We start from the raw sequence: 20,210 nt of genomic DNA on the forward strand, positions 1-20,210 counted from the left end.
TAGAGGGGCAGAATCCCCTCCCTCGACCTGCTGGTCACACTTCTTTTGATGCAACCCAGGACACCGTTGGCCTTGTTTTCATTGGCAGTGTTTCCTTTTTTACAGTCATCAGGGACTTCACCTGACTGCCATGACTTGTCAAGTATCATGGAGAGTGGCTTGGCAACTACATCAGCCAATTCCCTCAGGACTCAGGGATGCATCTTGTCAGGTCCCATAGATTTATGTATGTTCAGGTTTGTCAAGTGGTCTGGAACCTGATCTTCTCTTAAAGTGAGAGGGACTTTGCTCCCCCAGTCCCTGCCTTGAGGTCCATCCACTTGAGAGGTGTGGGAAGAGAGGTTGCCAGTGAAGACTGAGGCAAAAAATTAGTTGAGCACCTCAGCCTTCTCATCTGTTGTTACCAGTTTGCCAGTTGGGTTCATTGGGGCGGTATGCTTTCTCTGACATTGCTTTTCTGGCTGCCATACCTGTAAAAGCCCTTATTATTATTCTGTGCATCCTTTGCCAAGTTCAGCCCCATCTGCACCTTGGCTTTCCTTGCCCCATCCCTACACAACCAGGCAATGTTCCTATAGTCTTCCCAGGATGCCTGTCCCTGCTTCCACTGCCTGTGCATTTCTTTCTTGCCCTTTAGTTTGTCCAGCAGGTCTTGACTCATCTCCTGCCTTGCTTTCCTGATTCCTTATACCTGATTTTCTTACACATCGAGAGCTCTTGCGCTCTATGGAAAGTGTCCTTAAAGATCTGCCAGCTCTGTTCTGCTCCCTTGTCCCTGAGGGCAGTTTCCCAGGGGGTCCTGTTCACTAACTCCTTGAACAGCTGGAATTTTACTTTCTTAAAATTCAGGGTCTTGACTTTACTCTTTGCGTGACCTGCATCCCTCAGGGCTGTGAATTCCACCACTGCACGGTCACTGCAGCCCAGGCTGCCTCCAATCCTGATGTCTTCGATTAGCTCACTTGTATTGGTGACCAAATGGTCCAGTATCGCATCCCCTCTGGTAGGACTATTACCTGGCCTAAGAAGTTATCCTCAGTGCACTCCAGGAGTCTCCGTGCTTGCTGTGCTACTTTTCCAGCAGGTGCCAGGGTGGCTGAAGTCCCCCAGCAGGATGAGAGCCTGTGAGCGCAATGCCTTCTGTGGCTGAAGCAAGAAGGCTTGATCAATAGGCTCCCCTTGATCAGGCAGCCTGTAGTAAACATCAACCACAAGGTTCCCTTTGTTGCCTCGGTCTCTCTAATTCTTACCCATAAGCTTTCAACTTGCTCGTGGCTATTCTTCAGAGACACCTTCACAGTCTATCTATTTCTTGATGCACAGAGAATCCCTCCTCTCCCTCCTTCCTCACCTGTCCCTTCTGAACAGCCTGTAGCCATCGATAGCCACACTCCAGTCATTCGTCCCACCAAGTTTCAGTAATGGCAGCTAGGTCATAGCTTTCCAGCAGCATGGTTGCCTCCAACTCCTGTTTGTTGGCCATGCTGCGTGCATTGGTGTATAGAAACTATTTAACAAGCCATTCCGTTAGACTTGCAAAGACAATTGGTTTCTGAAGAACTGAAGAAAATTTGATCTTTTCAGGTTTTCCCAATACATGTGCCTATACTGAGTAGCACTTTAATGTCACTAAAAAAAGAAAAAAAAAAAAACACCTGCATGTAAGTTGTACAACATTTTAGAGTTAACGTTGCTGGGAGAAGAGATTTGAGGAAGCGATAATGCAGAAAGATAACATTTTATATGAAAACTGAAAGCAAAATGTTTGCCCATATGAATGTTGTAATTGTCCTAATTTATAAAAACACCATTCCATTTTTACTTTTTGCAAGCTGTGAACATTCATTGCAAGCTAATACAGTTTGTAATTCTTGAGTGCTTTCTGGAATTCCATGCATCATTCCTGTACATTAACATATCACTTGCTATACACATGTATTGTGTGTTACTATATATACGCATGTATTTTATGTGTGTGTGTATAATTTGTTTACACGTTTATATTGTGCATATATATAAAGACCCCATTAATGTGTCATTAAGAATTTATTTTTACCGTAGCAAGATTGTGTCAATGATGAGAACTTTACATGGCCTGAAAATAAAACTATAGAGGAGTTGTAATGTTGTAAAAAATAATGAAAATTCTGATGGATGATCAAGTATTTGAAGGTGTTGCTGATTCTGGTTTTTAAAATTATTTTCTTGGGATTTATGTAGAACATTGTCTTTAAAATTACTCTTTGTTTTGGTCTTACATAGCCTGTAAATGTTCATCAAATTCTCTTTTTACACTTTGAACATGGCACTACAACTGAAATTTAATTTTAAACATGTTACCTTTAAATTCTTGTTCTTATATTTGCATTGTTGGCAGAATATGAAGCTGTTCCTATGTAATACCTTTTAAAAGAAAAGACAGTTAAAAAATGGAACAAAGTTATAGATAAAATAGAAATGTGAGTTCTGAGGAGCTGGAGTTGAAGCTGAGTCTACAATGAAGGGATTAGAATGAGTCATCAGCTTAAAACGTATGTCAGACAAATGCCAACTGATGATACTGAAGGTAGCATTGCACTTGTTTAAGTAAACATGTTTATATTGTGTTTCATATCTAAAGTACTATTGCTGCAAAACAACTTTAAAACAGTTTCTTAATGAAAAATGCTCAATTGAATAATTATTTCTTCTTTAGGTCAAGATTGAGCAGGTTGCTATGGAACTTCAGCTTACTCCATTCACTGTACTTCTGCGATCAGTTCTGGATCAGCTGCAGGAAAAGGATTCTGCTCGTATATTTGCTCAGCCAGTGAACCTTAAAGAGGTATGTTTTAAGCTGTATTTCCTTATGTTTAGCTATGACTTGGTGATGTTTAAGTGCAAGAAACAAATAGTTGCATGCAGAGTTGGGAGCAGTGTTACCTTTTAATCTCTATCCTGATAATTTATGTTATGAGTTATGACTTACTCCCATGAAAGTCTATTTATGCTCATATACCAAAATAATTTCTGGGAAATACTTGTACAGAATAACATGGTACATATTGATCTTTTGCGATAAGATTATTTGATAAAGCAAACCCAAAGGGCGTCTTAAATATTCAAATGTGGATACTGTGTTCTTACTTGCAGGTGAAATTCCTTTTCATTCACTGGGAAACTAGATAGAGTGTGCATGTGTGTGTGCATAGATACATACATATACAACACATACACATGCATAAATAACATGTAGACATGTCTATATAAATTGTATATGTATGTGTGCTTATAGTACATACACATGTATATATCATACATATGTGTACATAGGTATAAATGTGTTTATGCGTAAGCATAAACATGTATGGTATGTAAATAAAACCACAGAATTCTAAAAACACATAGTTTGACCATCTGTTAGTAGAGCTCCAACTTGTTACCTAAGATGCAGAATCTTGTCATATGTAAACTTCTGTTGGAGTGCAAATGTTTGCAATATGAAGATGTGCAATTCTAAGCTACATTTTGAAGTTCCTGATTTGAGGTGTTACAAAATATGTTAAAAAATGTGGATCAGTTAATAGCTAATGTTACTTTGTCTGTAATAAGATAATTTTACCCATTTCATGTTTTAAATATTTATTCAAAGGTTCCAGACTATTTGGATCATATTAAACACCCTATGGATTTCTCTACCATGCGAAAACGGTTAGATGCTCAAGGCTATAAAAACCTCAGTGAGTTTGAAGAAGACTTCAATCTTATCATAGATAACTGTATGAAATACAATGCAAAAGATACAATATTCTATAGAGCTGCAGTGCGGTTAAGAGATCAAGGAGGTGTAGTTCTCAGGCAAGCTAGGCGAGATGCTGAAGGAATCGGTTATAATAATGAAACTGGAATGCACTTACCTGAACGGCCTAAACTTGAGTCACCTCAGCCTTTCTCTTGGGAAGATGGTAAGATGTTTTTGGATTATTTTTAAAAGTTGCATTTTTTCATTACACACAGTGTGTACATTCCATACAGATGTTTAAGATTGTTGCTGTTCTGTTTGCTGACTACATTTCCCGCTCCCGTGAAAAACACCGCTTGAAAGATTCAAATGTTTGTATTCTACTAGATCTGTCATTAGAAAACAGTGTTATCCAGATTCTGATTTGGTCAGTGCCAGAGCCTAATTTAACAAGATACATGAAAAAGGTTTTTAAATTGAGCGCCTCCTTTCACATGATTATATATGCTTGTAAGTCATGGAAAATGACTACCTGTGCATATAAACTTAAGCATATTCTCAAATAACCTAATGAATTAAAAAATCAAGCACGTTTGTAATACTAGGAAGTAAAATGACTTCTTTTGACATACACATCAGTTTTCTGAGGTTTTGGCAGTAAAGGAGGATAATTAACACATTTCTTTTATAACCATAATCTTGCCCTTTGACAAGAAGGATATCATCTGTTAGGGTGGGAAGGATTAATTACGTCTTCCTTCTGACCTTTTAATTCTTTGCTCTACTACTTAGTTTTCTTGAGCAAAATGCTTATCAAGAAGAATAGTAATTATACAGTAGGAATTTGTTTCAACATTTCTTCACTGGTGAAGCTACTAAGACTGTAATCTAAGTAGCTTTTTGATGACATTTTTTAATTTTGGCAAGTGAATTTTTTTTTTTTTCCTCCTGTGGGTATTATTATTCTGGGAAATATTCTGGGAAACGCACATTTTCAATTATGTGTATTTTGACTTCAGTGGATAGGTTACTGAATCCTGCAAACAGAGCGCATATGTCCTTGGAAGAACAGCTGAGAGAGTTACTAGAAAAACTTGATCTCACCTGTGCAATGAAATCCAGTGGGTCGAGGAGCAAAAGAGCAAAGCTGTTAAAGAAAGAAATCAGCATTATTCGCAACAAGCTAAGTCAGCAACACAACCAAGCTCCTCAAATAGAATCAGGTATTGGAAGTTTTGAAGAAGAAAGTGCAGCATTAGAACAAGACGGAGAAGAAGAAGGTAAGATTTTTAAACCATGTTTAAATCAGTACTGTTCTGAACCTCTTCAGTCAGGTGCTTTAATCATGTGAATTAAAGAGTGTAATAAATGAATATTATATTTAGTTTTTAAATGGACAAATAGCCACTTAATCACAACAAATATTTTAAGAATAGGAGAATTATCTTTTTTAAACAAAACCTCCCTCCATTATTTTCCACAGTAGCAAGGCTTTTTAAAAATTTGGGCGTTAAGAAATGAAAGTAAAAACAGTCTCATACAAAAAGGAATCGGAAATGCCTGAGTGGAGAATATCTTTGTGCTTTCAGAAATCCACTTAAATGCCAAAATACGTACTAAGGATCATGTAAGCCTAGGTCAGTGGTGCTGAAAATCCTGGCTGTTGTACTGCCTTTTGTAGCTTTTTTGTTCTCTGCTCCAGACTGGCGAGGGTGGAGGGTAGGTTTGGCTTTGGGGTTTTATTTATTTATTTTTTTAAATAAAGCTAACTATTGATAGGACTTAACAAACTTAATGTTGTAGAATTAAGTCAGCTGTATCTAACCAGCCCTTCTCCTTGCGCTTCTCTTCCTCCTCAAAACATTGGTCTTAGAACTGCATCTACTCTTGTCTAATTCCCATTTATTTCAATGAGAGCAATATACTAGAAAGACCTAACTTTATATTTCGGTTGAATATTGTATTTGCATTTTTAGCTTTTAAATCAGTTACTGATGTCTTTATTGCTCATTTTTAAATGATGCAAAGAAACTCTAGTCTCAAAAAAAAAAAGGTTCTATTGAGTTTGTTTCACAATCAGCTCTTCTCTAAAAAGCTAACCTATTTTTCTTTAGGAGAGTTAGAGACGTGTTTCATTTTGAGTAAGTGCATTGAATGGGAGGAGGAAAGAGCTCAAGGGAAAGTGGAAGCGTAGTAATAAATAAAACAGTCTGTGTCTGGTGCAGCTTGATGCTATCAAAATTTTTGAAAGGTGAAGTCAGTAAAATGACTTTCTTTAACTGCCATTCAAAGAGCAACTTGGTGTTTAATTCTTAGTTGTGACTACGAGAATGCTTTTCAAACATAACTTGCTAAAGATTTGAACGACAGTAGTAGCAAAAGTGTACATGAATCGGCAAGCTTATCTTGTTTTGAGGCCATTAAGTATTCTTAAAATGTTTAATGATTTTTTTTTTTTTTTTTTTTTTTTAAATCTCCAAGTGATGATGATGCTGAATATAGTTCTTTAGGAATGTAGTTTCTGGCAGATAATGAATACACTAACTTTTTTTACTTGTAGCCTAACATTTTTATGACACAGCCTTTCACTGCAGCTGTTGTGCAAAATAGTCGAAAAGTGAGCAGTAGTTGTTTTCTTACACTTACAGTATGCTTTTTAAAAAAAGCATAATGAAGAGCATGATACAGAGTTAATTGGCATTGTTAGAATTCTGATCTAGTGAAGAGTAATAGTCATTAGTTCAAACTTCGATTGTGAAATGGAAGGTACTTTGAGGAGTAAAGAAAACAAACTGCCAGAGAAGTATGAGGAAAGTAGTAGAATCCTGTACCCAGGATTACCTACAGGAGCTGACTTTAGAAGAGCTATGAATTACACCCTTGCAATTCTGTTTTCAGTTTATGATCATGTGAAAAATATGGTACCAGAATAACCCCATGAAATTAGGTTTTAGTGTCTAAATAGTTCTCAAGTGTTTTTCTGTGCTTAAATCTTTTTGTGAATATTTTCTAATTAAACGTAAGAAAATAATGATTTGTTCACAAAGAACAGTCACTTTGGACATTCTAAACTACAGGCTTTTTTAATTGGTGGTACTTCAAATGTGCTTATCTGACTGTAAATTTCATTCTAAATGTCTTCCTGAAATACTGTTTACCAATTCTAATACTTGTATGCATTCAAAGGATGTGGGCATCATCACACTTCATTTTAACCATATCTTTTTAATATGAACTATGCTATTGTTTGATTAAACCTTAAACAATGGGGCAGAGATTTTTCTGCACTTAGAAGACATTGATTTCCAAGTAAGCATTGCTGAGCCAAACCAGTGTAGAGATAATATTTAATCCACTACAGATACAGGGCTTAAACCCTTGGGTTTTTACACCCTTTTTTCAGGTAACGTAGAGAAATTACCTAAATTTTAAAATTTCATGTGATAGCATAAATACTACATCAGTCTCATAGAGTTACTCTAGAATAAATGTCATCTTTCTTTCTTATTAGTTTATATTTTAAAAGATTCTTTTGGAAGCTGGAAAGAAGGCTTTAACATCTTTTTGAGTTGATAATTATGGGTTAGGAAGTGCTTCTACTTGTATTTGGGAATGCTGTAACAGTAGAAAGTTTCTTTTCTTTCCCATCACTTGGGATGAAAGACTGAAACTAGTTTTATACGCTCACAGTTATATCTTCGTTGTCTTTTCCCAGCATGGAATTACTGGAATTGACTGGGACATGATCATGTTGAGGGGAAAAAAAAAAAAAAGGAAGGAAGAAAAAATGGTAGAGGGTGGTTTTTCTGATTTCTCCTATCAAGTCTGCATTGTCAAGTGTGTATTTGCCAGCTAGTGGCTAATGAAGCTGCAAGACTTTGGGGGTGGGGGTAGGTATTTCCACCCACCCACCCCTTTTTTTTTTTTTTTTTTTTGAGATAAAACTTCTATCTACAACTGTCAAATAGCTTTGCAAATCTTGCCTTTCTATAAATTTTATAACACGTTTTAGCTCACTCTAGTAGATAGGTTACAAATACTTTTTTTTAATGCTTATCTGATAAAATTTGTCCTAGGTGGGTAAGGTGAATATTGATAAGGTGACATAGATAAAAATGTATATTTTCAAAAATTTTACTTGAATGGCAGTGTAATTGCATTTAACAGATAATCATCCACCACCCCAACTTTCTATTTAAAAAAATAGATTTCTTAGTTATTAGTTAATGAAACTAACATAACTGCATGAGAAGTAAAAAGTATTCATCCAGGTGTAAATTGTTAACACCAACGATAAACGCCTACTTTTCTATCCCTATTACATTCCCAGTATAAAATTAGGAACTACTAACTAGGACAGATTGTTGCTAGACAAGGTTTGTTTTTAAAATGTTATGCTTTGTTTCCAAACAACAATTTATTTGGTGGGCTGCACATTTATAGTGAGTTTTATAATAGACTTTATAACTACAGGTTTTCAAAAATCACACTCTATTTATAATTTTTTCAGGAGATAAATCTCCCCCTAAACTTGAACCATCAGATGCATTACCTCTTCCTTCAAACTTGGAGACTAATTCAGAACCACCAACCCTCAAACCAGTAGAACTCAATCCAGAGCAGAGTAAGCTTTACAAAAGAGTAAAATTTGATAATGAATTATATAGCACTTCCATTCAGAAAGAAATAAATGGACACACTCCAGAACACTTACTTGACAGTAATCTCAATGAGTCGACTGTTTCTGCTGTAGCTGAGTCATCAACTGATGTAAACAGACGTACATCCATTCTCTTCTGCAAATCGAAAAGTATAAGCCCCCAAAAGTCTGCAAAGAACACTGAAACCCAGCCAACTTCTCCACAGCTAGGGACCAAAACCTTTTTGTCTGTAGTCCTTCCAAGGTTGGAGACACTTCTGCACCCAAGGAAAAGATCAAGGAGTGCATGTGGAGATTCTGAGGTTGATGATGAGTCCCCTGTAAAGCGCTTGGATACAGGTAAATGTTACAAAACTTATTTGAATGGATGCATCTCAAAAGTTAACATACCTGTTAATTTTTTAACATACATGTAATTCTTAATCTCCAGTTTTAGCACTTGAAACAGTTTTTCCTCATAGTTGAATAGTTAAAGTTCAGAAAATTACCGATTCATTTTTGTGTTGGCCCTACACACTTAGACTTAGTGAACCAAGTTTTACTTTTTCACAGTTTTCACTTTAGCAATGGAATCTTCAAGTTTACATGTATGGGTGGGTGATTTTTAAAATTATTTTTTTTAAGCTGTTTTGTATTTCCTTTTGTTGCAACCAATAGGAAAGGTGAATCAGCTGCTTTTTTGGAAATTCCCTGTGAAATTATATGGAAACTTTATCTATGTTGCCAAAACCAGCACTCATAAGGAGGGGCATGGAAAATACATGTTCCGTGTATGACCTCATTTTGCTGTAGTGTTACTCCAAGCATATTTTCATGTTATGAAACTGATGACGATGACTATGTATGAAGTGCTTTGTATACCCATGTATTTATGGAAATGTTAAAGTCCCAAAGTATAATCATATTTCCTGTGTTTCTTTTATTTAGTCTGTGCATTTTAATAAATGTAAGATTGCAATCCTAATGAGACTTCTCTAAAAAACATTAAAAAAACCAAACCCATTATCTTGATACGTTGGTGCAGTACAGTTGAAGACATTAATTACACCTTTTCTTAGCAAACCGTAATTCTATTTACTGGTGAAGTTTGAATAAAACCCTCTTTGAGAAAGAGCAGCAGGATAAGGAAATTACTTAAGTATATTTCCTTAACATTATCCATGGCCATTGCTATGACTTTTATATTACCTTTGAAAGAAATACTCTGGTTCATTGTCATGTTGATAACCCTTACACAGGAATGAAAACAGCATGTGGGGTTTTTGTGTCTTTGAATGTAAGATACAGGAATTTCATTTGAACATCTATTGTGATGATGTGCTTCAAAAGCTGTTTGTGTGTTTTGTGAGGGTTTTTGTGGCTTGGCGGGGGAAGGAGGGTTGGTTGGTTGTTTTGTTTTGGGTTTGGGATTTTTTTTGTTGGTTGGTTGGTGGGGTTTGTTTGGTTTTGGTGTTGGTTTTGGTTGTGTTTTGGTGTTTTTGTTGTGTTTTTTTGTTTTTTTTTTTTAAAAATGATAGAGTGAGGAGGAAAATTATTCTAATGCTGGAATCATAGCGTGAGAAAGTGATAAGATTCTTTACTTGTTTCGCCTCTTTGGAAAGCCCCAGTTTCCACTTCTTTTCATAACAGCTTGGAAAGAGCACGTAGATTTGATCTGGTACTTTAGTTCTGAAGTAGGAATCATGTGAAGGTAGTGTGATGATAGAAATGAGTTAATCTTCATTAATGATATAAAAAGCTTTGGTTTCCAAATACTCCAATTTATGGGTCTTTAATCTAGATAATTTCATTGTATACCTCTATACAGATTGCATTTTATCACACACACAGTGAATCAATTTGTGCTAGATCACACCAGGAATTAGTACTAATTCATTAAAATTTTTATCTTAAACATTGTGAATTGCTTCTTTGGGGAAAAAATTGTTTTTATTACATAGGAAAAATTGACTTAATTCTTGACACACACATTAAAAAAAAAAAACAAAACAAAACACCCAAAAAACCCCACCCCAGTTTTCTGAGTATATTTTAAATCTGTCATTTTGTTCCTTTTCTCTGTGGAGTTAGGTGTATGTGGGGTAAATATGCTATTGATTATCTTCAAAACAAACAAAAAAAAACCCAACACAAACAATTATGGATAGTTTCTTCTAATTCTAGTACTTTTCCCATTTCTGAACTTCTAGGTTTGTTTTTTGTTTTTTTTTTTCTAATGCAATAGCTAGGCTAGTAACAGGAATAAAATCCAAAAGGTTAAAACATTTTATTTTTCTATTTTTTAAATAAATTCTGAAGCCTCTTCCTGCAGCTAATGAAGATATGCACAGAATTAAATGTATGTAGAACTAATATTTAGGGGGCATTTATATTTAAACTTTTTATTTGTTTGCTCAAGAAGAGACTGTGTATGTGAATTGAAATGGTTTAGGCAACTTAAATTCACCTGAAGGTGTTTGAGTTATTCTTTAATAGTATGTGGGGTTTTAAGTATATATGGTTCATACAGATGTGCCAGCTTATCAAATTCTATTCCTGTGATTCTTTTTCCATTTGCAACCAAACATTTTGCTTTCACGTTGGAGATTTTATTCCTCATGTTATTTCCAAACTTGTGTCTCTGCTAATTTAAGCAATTTGCAGTTGGCAGCTATTTTGAGCTACAATTCAGCAGGAAACCAGCACAAACCTCAGATGCTTTCCAAGATTTAAAACCAGTTGAGTTGTTTTACTTTTGCATATGCAAGCTGGTATCAATTCATGCAGATGTCTATGTTCTGATAAAAACAAATGAGATGATGTATACAGTAATACATATATTTTTTTTTCTATTTGGTTATTTTTCACAAAATTTTAATTTCATGCTGCTGTTAAAAAATGCTTTTATTCAGAAGAATTCAGCAGACATGAACTTTTCCCTCTAAATCCATACCATGATAGAAAAAGTGTGCTTCAGGCTTCTTACATGTGTTCTTGTGATGTAGCAGCTTCAAGAGCAGTCACTGTAGTTGAAAATTAATTATTATTGCACAGTTTTCTTTGGTAGAAATGTTCAATATCCTCAATTACAGTGGATATAGGAAAAAAGTCATTTAAAAGGACTTTGCTTAATATACAAAGCATTGAAATTTTTAAGTGGTCAAGAGCTGCGCCGTCACATCTTTTTTTCTTCCTTACCTATTCATAGCCAATGCAGGGGTTTTGCCGTTACTTAAGGATGCCTTGTTTCGTCCCTCACCTTACTCCTTGGTGTTTCCCCTTTCATGTCACTCATCTGTGTTCTTGTATGAGGAAGTTCAAAGGAAGACTCTAAAGCTTGCCTAGTTAAGTAAAACCACACCCACTTTGATGTTTCATTAGTCTCACAGACTGCCTTTTGTTATGCTCTCTTGAATTACATTCGAGGTTTGTATGCTTGCCAGTTAGTTTCAGGAAGGACACATACAGGATCCATTGGCACGCTATTCTGTAAGTATGGTGTCCGATATGTTGTTGGTTTTTATATACAAAATAATTACTGAAATACTAGCTTTTTTCAGAAATGGGGGACTATTGCACAACATGGCAACCTTCAAAGAGGACTGAAAGCGGTTCACTTTAATAGTCTGACCTCCCTTTATATGTATATCTTTGTTTAAAAATTATGAAGCAATAAATAGTGTGATGTAACCTTAAATTTTAATTTCATAGTGTACTACTAGGGCATTATCACTTACATATATAGAGCACATCCTTCTCCATAGCTGCTATGTGGAAACTGACAACTATGTAGTAGAGAGATGTGCTTAAAAATTTTCTATATGTACTTGATGTATCTTCGTTTTGCTTCACATGGTATCTAGCAATTTCAAAAAGAAGATAGGTTGGTTTTACTTAAGAAATTTTGGTCACATCAGAGATTGATGTATGATTGTTGAAGTTCAGGCATGTCAAATCTTAACTGCAACAAGTTCAGTGACCTTTTCAAAATATCCATTGTATGCTTACCTTACTCTTTTGTTACAAAGATGAAAACTCTTCATCAGGAAGTTAGTTGGTGCAATTATTACATCTGAGAAAAAGCTCAGTAATAGATAAAAGGTAGATTTTACCAACCATTTAAAAAATTGCCTCTATCGGTTGTGTATAGGTAGGCCAAACTCCAGGAACAAATGTCTGTTTTAAGATACCTTTTAAGCATTGTAAAATGCTAGATTAGGTTCAGATTAAATTTTCGTGTTGTTCTTGGTTTTATCAGTCACCTTTTTAAGCTTTCATAAATTCAGGATAGTAATTCACAGTTACTGTGTTGGTACACTCTATTTTAATTAGAAACCAAGTATTCAGAACATACTATCCTAAAGCAATCACTTTAACTTACCATTGAATTAGGATTGCAAATAGCGATTATTGTAGTGCGGTATGTTGGTTTTCTATTATTTCTTGGCTAGATAGCAGTAATAGAAAATTTCAGTGAAACATATCATTTACTTAGTATTATTCTTGCTTCCAGCTACACAGATTTTCTCAAAGCACTGTGTCGTGGTTTAACCCCAGCCGGCAACTAAGCACCACGCAGCCGCTCACTCACTGCCCCCCCATCCAGTGGGATGGGGGAGAAAATCAGGAAAAGAAGTAAAACTCCTGGGTTGAGATAAGAACGGTTTAGTAGAACAGAAAAGAAGAAACTAATAATGATAATAACACTAATAAAATGACAACAGTAGTAATAAAAGGATTGGAATGTACAAATGATGCGCAGGGCAATTACTCCCCCCCCGCCGACCGACACCCAGCCAGTCCCCGAGCGGCGAATCCCTGCCCCCCCCTTCCCAGTTCCTAAACTAGATGGGACGTCCCATGGTATGGAATACACTGTTGGCCAGTTTGGGTCAGGTGCCCTGGCTGGGCATGAGAAGCTGAAAAATCCTTGACTGTAGTCTAAACACTACTGAGCAACAACTGAAAACATCAGTGTTATCAACATTCTTCCCATACTGAACTCAAAACACCGCACTGTACCAGCTACTAGGAAGACAGTTAACTACATCCCAGCTGAAACCAGGACACACTGAAACAGATGTAAACAAACATTTATAACAAGGATCACTGCATTAGAATATTTAACACAGTAAAAATCATAGGATTTTTGGGGGGACGGGGGAATTTATCATTTCTTATTATATACTTTGCATGCAGTTGTCAGTATACAACAATTACACCTTATTAAATCTATTAGTAAACGTTGGGCTGACTTTGTGCCTGATTGCTACAAAATGTTTGACGGCACTTAAGAACTTTCTGTAAGTAACCTGTATGTGAATTCCACTTGCATTTGATATAATTTAGTACTATAGCAATGACCACTTAATTTTATTTGGTGTGCTATGGATAGAGATTATATCTGGGGTAAAATGGAACACAAGTTATTTTTTGAATTCTTCAGTACTTGATTTCTAGTAAATCTTTGGCTCTCTGGAGCAAAGGCCAATTTGATTAAAAGTCAAGCTTCGTATGTGCAGTATTCAATTACCATTCTCCAAATGGAAGGAATGAAAGTAAAACATTACATGTCTAAGAACATAATTTATGTCCTGTAGGTAAATAACAAACTAAACTAGAGGTTGCTCAGTGAAAAAAACAAATTGGCATAATTACGCGCCTGGTTAACATAGGCAGGAATGATAGTATATACATATATTCATGAGTAAAATGCAGTAATTTAATTAAATCTACTGACAGATCCAGAGTCCTTATACTTTGAATTAAAGCTATTCTTTTTGTTTTCTTTTTCCTTTAGATGCGTAGTGATTGTTTTCTGTGGAATCTGATGTGAAATTTAGTTATTTAAGTCCTTAGTGATGTCCAAAAACTTCAGCTGCCTGCCTTCAGGAGACTTCAAAACATAAAACATTTTAAGGTGTATATGCGAACAAAGAAAGCGTTGGAGATTGTGAAGGCCTAAAAGGAATTATCCCCTGGCTTGTTAAATTTGTCAGTGTAGAGACACAGGGACTACAGGACCTCGACTGCTGAGTTGTCAGGATAAAACCAGGCTGCACATCAGCCCAGAAGTACCACAGAGGCTGAGAAAGTGAAGTTTGACTGGAACACTACCAAAATTTGGGGGGGATGCTAGTGCATTTTTTCTTGGTTTTAACAAGTTTGTTTGTTCAGTGGTTGTTTTTTTTTAATGGGATGATAGGCCACTGAGAAACTTTGACCATTTGCTAAGAAAATCAAGCAAATTAAGGAGAGAAGTTTAAAAAAAACTTAATGCTGCATTTCTTTATCTGTATTTGGCCCGCTCAAGCTTTAGACAGGAATTCTGGCATCCCTACTAAAATTGTTGCCAATTTAATTTCTGGAAAAAATTTTATAAATAGGGGAGAATTTTTGTAATACATGTGGAATAAAATAAGTGCCTGAGGCAGAAAAAGGGGGAAGGGAACTATTTTATACCAGTCAGCAGTTGCAATGACATATAAATGTTCCTTTTGGTTTTATTTCATCTAAAGAACCATAGTATTAACTTCCTCACCACTAAAAATCCTTTGCTTATTTCTTGATTTATATTATTAGAATAGAGGGCATTTTGAGCAACGTAGTCAAGAAGACTGGGGCTTGATGAACAACTAGATAAATGGGGGGTTTGTCCTTTTTCAGGGCTTGTGAAGTGTGTGCATGCGTAAGTTACAATATGCATTAATATTTTAGAAACTTTTCTTGGGTCTTAAACCTGTTAATTTTTTTGAAAGTACTATATTTCGGGTTATTTTTAAGATATTAATTATTAGCACCCAACTTACTGTTGCTGTGTTTTCTAAGATCAATATAACTGAATCTTCTGTAATAATAAAAAAATATCGCTAGATGCCCTTCTGTTTTTCTTTATGCTGTAGAAGTTGTGGAGCCTTGTACTGTATTCTGGCATTAAATTTTTTTGGAATGCTTAGCTCATTTCTTGGCCCAGGTTTGGCTTTCTAAAAACTAAAATGTCATAGTCCCCTATGCACTTCATCTGTGGCATTTAACACTAATTTTTCTGTGTGGTGCAGATGGTAAACAGAGAACTGTGGGATTTATTGAAGGTATTAAAAAAAAAAATAGTGAATTTGGCGATCCACACTATGCTTACAAATTAAGAACACACTTGCCGTGGTGTTGGGGCTGAGTATAGATGACCTACCTTAAAATTCACAGGCTTTGATATCATAAAAGTCTCTTGTATCAGGTACATAAAGTAGCAGAGTTCATCAAATCACCATTATATTTGTCCTGTTTGGAACATCATAGAATAGTTTTGGTTGGAAGGGACCTTTAAAGGTCATCTAGTCCAACCCCCACATAGTTGCCTACAGGTCTGATTTAAGAGATTGATGATCATCAAAATTAATCCAATGACTCCAGCACTAACTTGGGGCACTGAACCTGGCAGTCAAAATTACAGGTGATTTGGGGCTTATTCTGCTACGAGTGGAGAGAGGGAGACAGTTCCCACAGTATGACTGACTGCAAGATAAATGTCGCTCAGAAAAGGTTTGTGTGTGCATTTGTTTGTTTTCTTTTTTTTCCTTTCCCCTTTTTTCCCCCTAGATGAGAATAGATTATGTATTAGGTGTATAGAGGGAGGTCCTTCAGACCAGAGTAATTATGGTAGTATGTACTCTTTTACTGTATCATACATGCAGTCCAATATTTTGGGGCATTTTTAGTTGATAGCTCTCTTCTGTGTTTCCCATTGTAGTACCCAGACATAGTTTCTTCGGTGTGCAGAGGAGTGTACACATTAAGAAAGTATCCTATACAAAGAAACATGTATTACTCAAGAATAGGTAAAATAGTTGAAACAAAGTTGCTTTTATTTTATTGGTACCAAAACAGGGTTCATTGGTCCTGCTGTCACTTGGACTTTGTCAGGCCATGCTATCCTAACATGGTAATGCTTCCCCCCATTTTCCTTTCTCTCCTCCTTCCTTTTTTTCTCTTCCTTTACTTTTCCCTTTTCCCTTTCCTCCAAAACTGTAATAATACAGCTGTCACTCAGAACTTTTTTTCCAGTGACGTTATTAGAAAGTAAATGGAGATGAAAGCAGATGTTGAGGACTAACCTTTGGCTGATAGGAATGGCTAAGTATTCCTGAGTTGTATAAAAATATTTTTTTGTTGAGGATAAAGTATTTTCAGTCAGGGGGGCAGGGCAGGAAACATACTATAGATTCATCTGATTAGATACAAAGGTGTGTATATGCAAGTCAGCCTTATTTTAACTCTTTGTGTTCAGTGCTGCCTAAACATAGCAAAGCTGGGTTGGTGTTTAATAGCCCTTGATTATCTTCACTTGACGACGCTTCAAGCACTGTCAGGTTGACTGTATGAGCAGTGAAACATCTTGTTTTGTCTTTGCTACTCCTTTCATTGAAGCCAGGAAGACAATCTTAGGATTGCAGCACTGTTAATTTTTGCTTGGCTAGAACAAAATTTTTTGTGTGATGTTACGGTCTCTAAAAGGATTCAGATCACGCACTTCCTCAAGTACTGTGTAAGCTATTTTAGAAGGAGGCTGTTCCATGCCTATAGTAAGCACTGGATCTTTTATACTGAATCACTTGAATTTTTCATCTCCCTGTGTGAAATACCTCTCAAGGTACAAAAAGCCTGGAAAATTAGGTCCAAAAATACAGCTGTGTAACTTCATTAAGTAACTGGCTAATTCGAGGACATGTGGTTTACTGTGTTGTCCTGTATGTCATCTCAGGAGTGGCAGATCTCTGGTAAACATTTCTGCCTTCATCTTTCTTTCAGATGGCAACTTCAGTTTCAGTTTCTGTTCCCTGTCCTAGAGTGAGGCACAGATTAAGAACTGATGTTTCTAAATAGCTGTAAAAGGCAAATAAATAGCAACTGATTTGTTTCCTTTTTAATACAGTAGGATTGCTGGACATGCTTACATAAGAGAGCTCTAAAGTTCACCTGTCCGTCTGTTTCCTTTTCTTTGGATACCATGCACAGCAATTGTGTTCTCACAATTACAGGGAGACATTTACTTTCAAAGAAGAAGAAAAAATGTGTAAAATGATTTAGATAATAATTTAAGAAAAAAGTAGTTAGTTCCATTTAGGAAATTAAATAGCCTGCCTTTGTAGGTCCTGCTAGGCTGGTCTGAAAGACTGCTAGGCACTAGGTTTTTGATGTCATGTATTGATAGATAATTATCATGCTTTTTCATGATAAAAGTTGAGAATGAAAAGAATCTTTACTGATTTTAAGTTTTTAATAAATCTTAAGTTTTCTTCTAATTTATATCAGGTGAGAAAAATAGAGGTCTTCAAATGGAAGATGTGTAAGAAAGTTTTTTTTTTCTAAAGGATCTTTACCTTTTGCATGCTGCATAATTCAGAAAAAAATGTTTGTAAAAAAGAATCTGATCTTAAATCCTCATAAGTAGTCTTTGCCAAGATAATCAGAAGTAAACAGTCCTAAATATCACTGACTTTTCATAGTCATTATGTTTCTTGTATCCTGAATGGCATACCGTTGATCTGTGTGTGATTCAGGCACTTAAATCTTGTACTTTACAATCATCTGTGTGTGTCTTACATGTCATAAATCATATAAACTAGAGCTGACTAAAGAATTCAATTTGTAAAGTTAGTTTTAAATTCTTCAAGTTTTGTGCTTGCACTTTTTAATGGCATTTTGTACTATACTACTACTGTCATCAGTCTTTTCTATACCACTGGAACGGCTGATACTCTCTAGAAGAAGTTGTAAAATGTCTTTTTGAGAAATGTTTCTGCTTGTATGTTCTTTTTTTCCTTTCAGATTTTTCAGGAACGTTTTCAAACTTCCACTAGTGTTGCTTCCCACTTGTATATTTTAAAATGTCTTGGAACAATCATCCTACAGTACAGTGATCCTATTGTTGTAGTGCACAGAGCAACAGACAACCGTTATCTTGTGGAAGCTGTAGTTACTCAATGTTGATTAGTTTTCCTTTCTGTTGTGCAATTCAGATTCAGCTGTTTTAGCAGACTCTCATCTGATTAGCCAGAGACACTTCTTATTCCCGGATTTCAAAGAAAATCAGTAGTTAACAGGGTGAATTCTTAAGCATTCTTTTGAAACATATCAGACTTTGACTATTCGGTGAGCCATCAAACTATTCATTACATGTTACTTAAACTGACAAAGATGAAATTTTTCTGTTTAGGATCTTGAAAGCTGCTGCTCTTTAGTGTGTAGGTGCCACATCATGGGCTCACACTGAGCTTTCTTTGCTGTCTTTGGCCTTGACCAAATTTTAAGCAAGTTTTAAAAGCTTTATTTCCATGGGGATTCTTCACACCAAACTTTATCATCCTTGTGAGTAACTGGGTCCCATTTTGTCTGCATACTGAAGACTGTTTTAAGAACTGTAAACTTTGATGTGCTCAGATATTCATCTGTGTATTCTGCAAAGAAGAATTGTGTCTAAGAGTCTTACTGCACTCCAGAATTTACTGTTGGAAGTAGACAATTATAGGGTTACTCTAAGGTTCACTTTTTAAAAACTTTGTGGATGCCTTCCTGTTGCTGCAATACACCCATTTTCAAGGTTTGCATATTTAAGAATACAATAACTTCTGATTATTTATTACCTTAAAGTATTCCTTTATCCTGTCTGTGCATACCTGTATATATAAATTCTCTTAAATTAGGGTCATCCCCCTTCTTACTCTTAACGGAGGGATTTTTAGATACATTTCAAAACCATGTTCTTGATGCATATCATGCACGTGGAGGTTGTATTCTATGCTTTCAATGATTTGCATATATTTTCTTTTTCAAGAAAGAGGACTGAATCAAAGTGAAACTTTTAATCTAGTTTGACCTCTTTCGAAACTTAGCTGAGTATTAGTGTTAGAATACGTGGAACACTTGTATCATTCTGTCTCTGGACGCTGCTGTAAGGATGGCTTATTTATTTGAAAGCTCTGTTTCCTTTCAGAGAGACTTAATGGCTTTTTCACTGTCTTCCAGGTTCTCATATTAACTAATATCATGCTGGGTATTTATCTCTTTGGATCCTAATTATTTTCTGTTATCCTCAACATGGAATGGAACTCAATTAAATGATCATTTTGGAACGCAGAAAGACAATTACATTTGAAGTAATTATTTTGGATCATGTTGGAGACACCAGCCATCCTTAAAACAAAACAAAAAAATGAACACTGTTGGAGGAAGTCTTTGACATATATGAAACTATGCTCTTCATTCAATATATTGCCCCATTTCCGTAAGTTATAAGTTGTACATGTTGTAGTATATGTGACACAAACTGGTCGCAGATTTTTAGCAGTCCCAACGTTCTTATTCCCAGAACATGCTCTGTGAGAGCAGATTAATTAAAAATGTTCCATCTCCATTCTCTTCCCTTCCCCAAAAACCAGTCTCATCCTCCGTGGAGAAGTAAAGCTTACAAAAAAATGTTTTGCCTATTTTTGTGCATTTATGTAGTTTTGATAAAATACACATTTTTCTTTAGTCTTCACTAAAATATATATATTAATGTCACTGGTGCTGGGTAAGTGCACAAGTCAGGACTTGATTAGTCCTTGCTTGGTAAAATGAACCTAAATAGTGTTAAATAAGTGCTGGTGCGCTGTGTGCATTGTTTTTTGAATGCTCTCACTTTTTTAGTGGTTGAAATTATTTAATGGTTTTCATTATTTCTCAGCTCTTCTGATGTGGTTTTAATACAGCACTTCATCGTACATTTGGATATGCTGTACAAGTTCTGCTTCTCTATTTTTGTTTCAGCAGAACTGCAAGATGCGATTGCAGTCTGAAATGCAAAATTCTGTT

At 35.7% G+C, this 20,210-nt stretch overlaps 1 protein-coding gene across 3 annotated transcripts in view; it reads left to right on the forward strand.

The window, feature by feature from the left end:
• Positions 1 to 20,210, forward strand: part of BRD1 (bromodomain containing 1) — a 61,232-nt gene that overhangs the window by 22,706 nt on the left and 18,316 nt on the right. For 2 of the 3 annotated variants that reach the window (XM_010580850.1, XM_010580852.1), the window contains exons 4-7: positions 2,696 to 2,824; positions 3,632 to 3,944; positions 4,741 to 5,001; positions 8,232 to 8,720. In XM_010580850.1, coding sequence (XP_010579152.1) covers positions 2,696 to 2,824; positions 3,632 to 3,944; positions 4,741 to 5,001; positions 8,232 to 8,720 — 1,192 coding nt within the window. The remainder of the gene's footprint in view (positions 1 to 2,695; positions 2,825 to 3,631; positions 3,945 to 4,740; positions 5,002 to 8,231; positions 8,721 to 20,210) is intronic. The other variant, XM_010580851.1, reaches the window with a different exon arrangement.

Source organism: Haliaeetus leucocephalus, unplaced genomic scaffold (genome assembly GCF_000737465.1).
Source record: "Haliaeetus leucocephalus isolate CR32 unplaced genomic scaffold, Haliaeetus_leucocephalus-4.0 Scaffold751, whole genome shotgun sequence".
In the NCBI taxonomy this organism is placed as follows: domain Eukaryota; kingdom Metazoa; phylum Chordata; class Aves; order Accipitriformes; family Accipitridae; genus Haliaeetus; species Haliaeetus leucocephalus.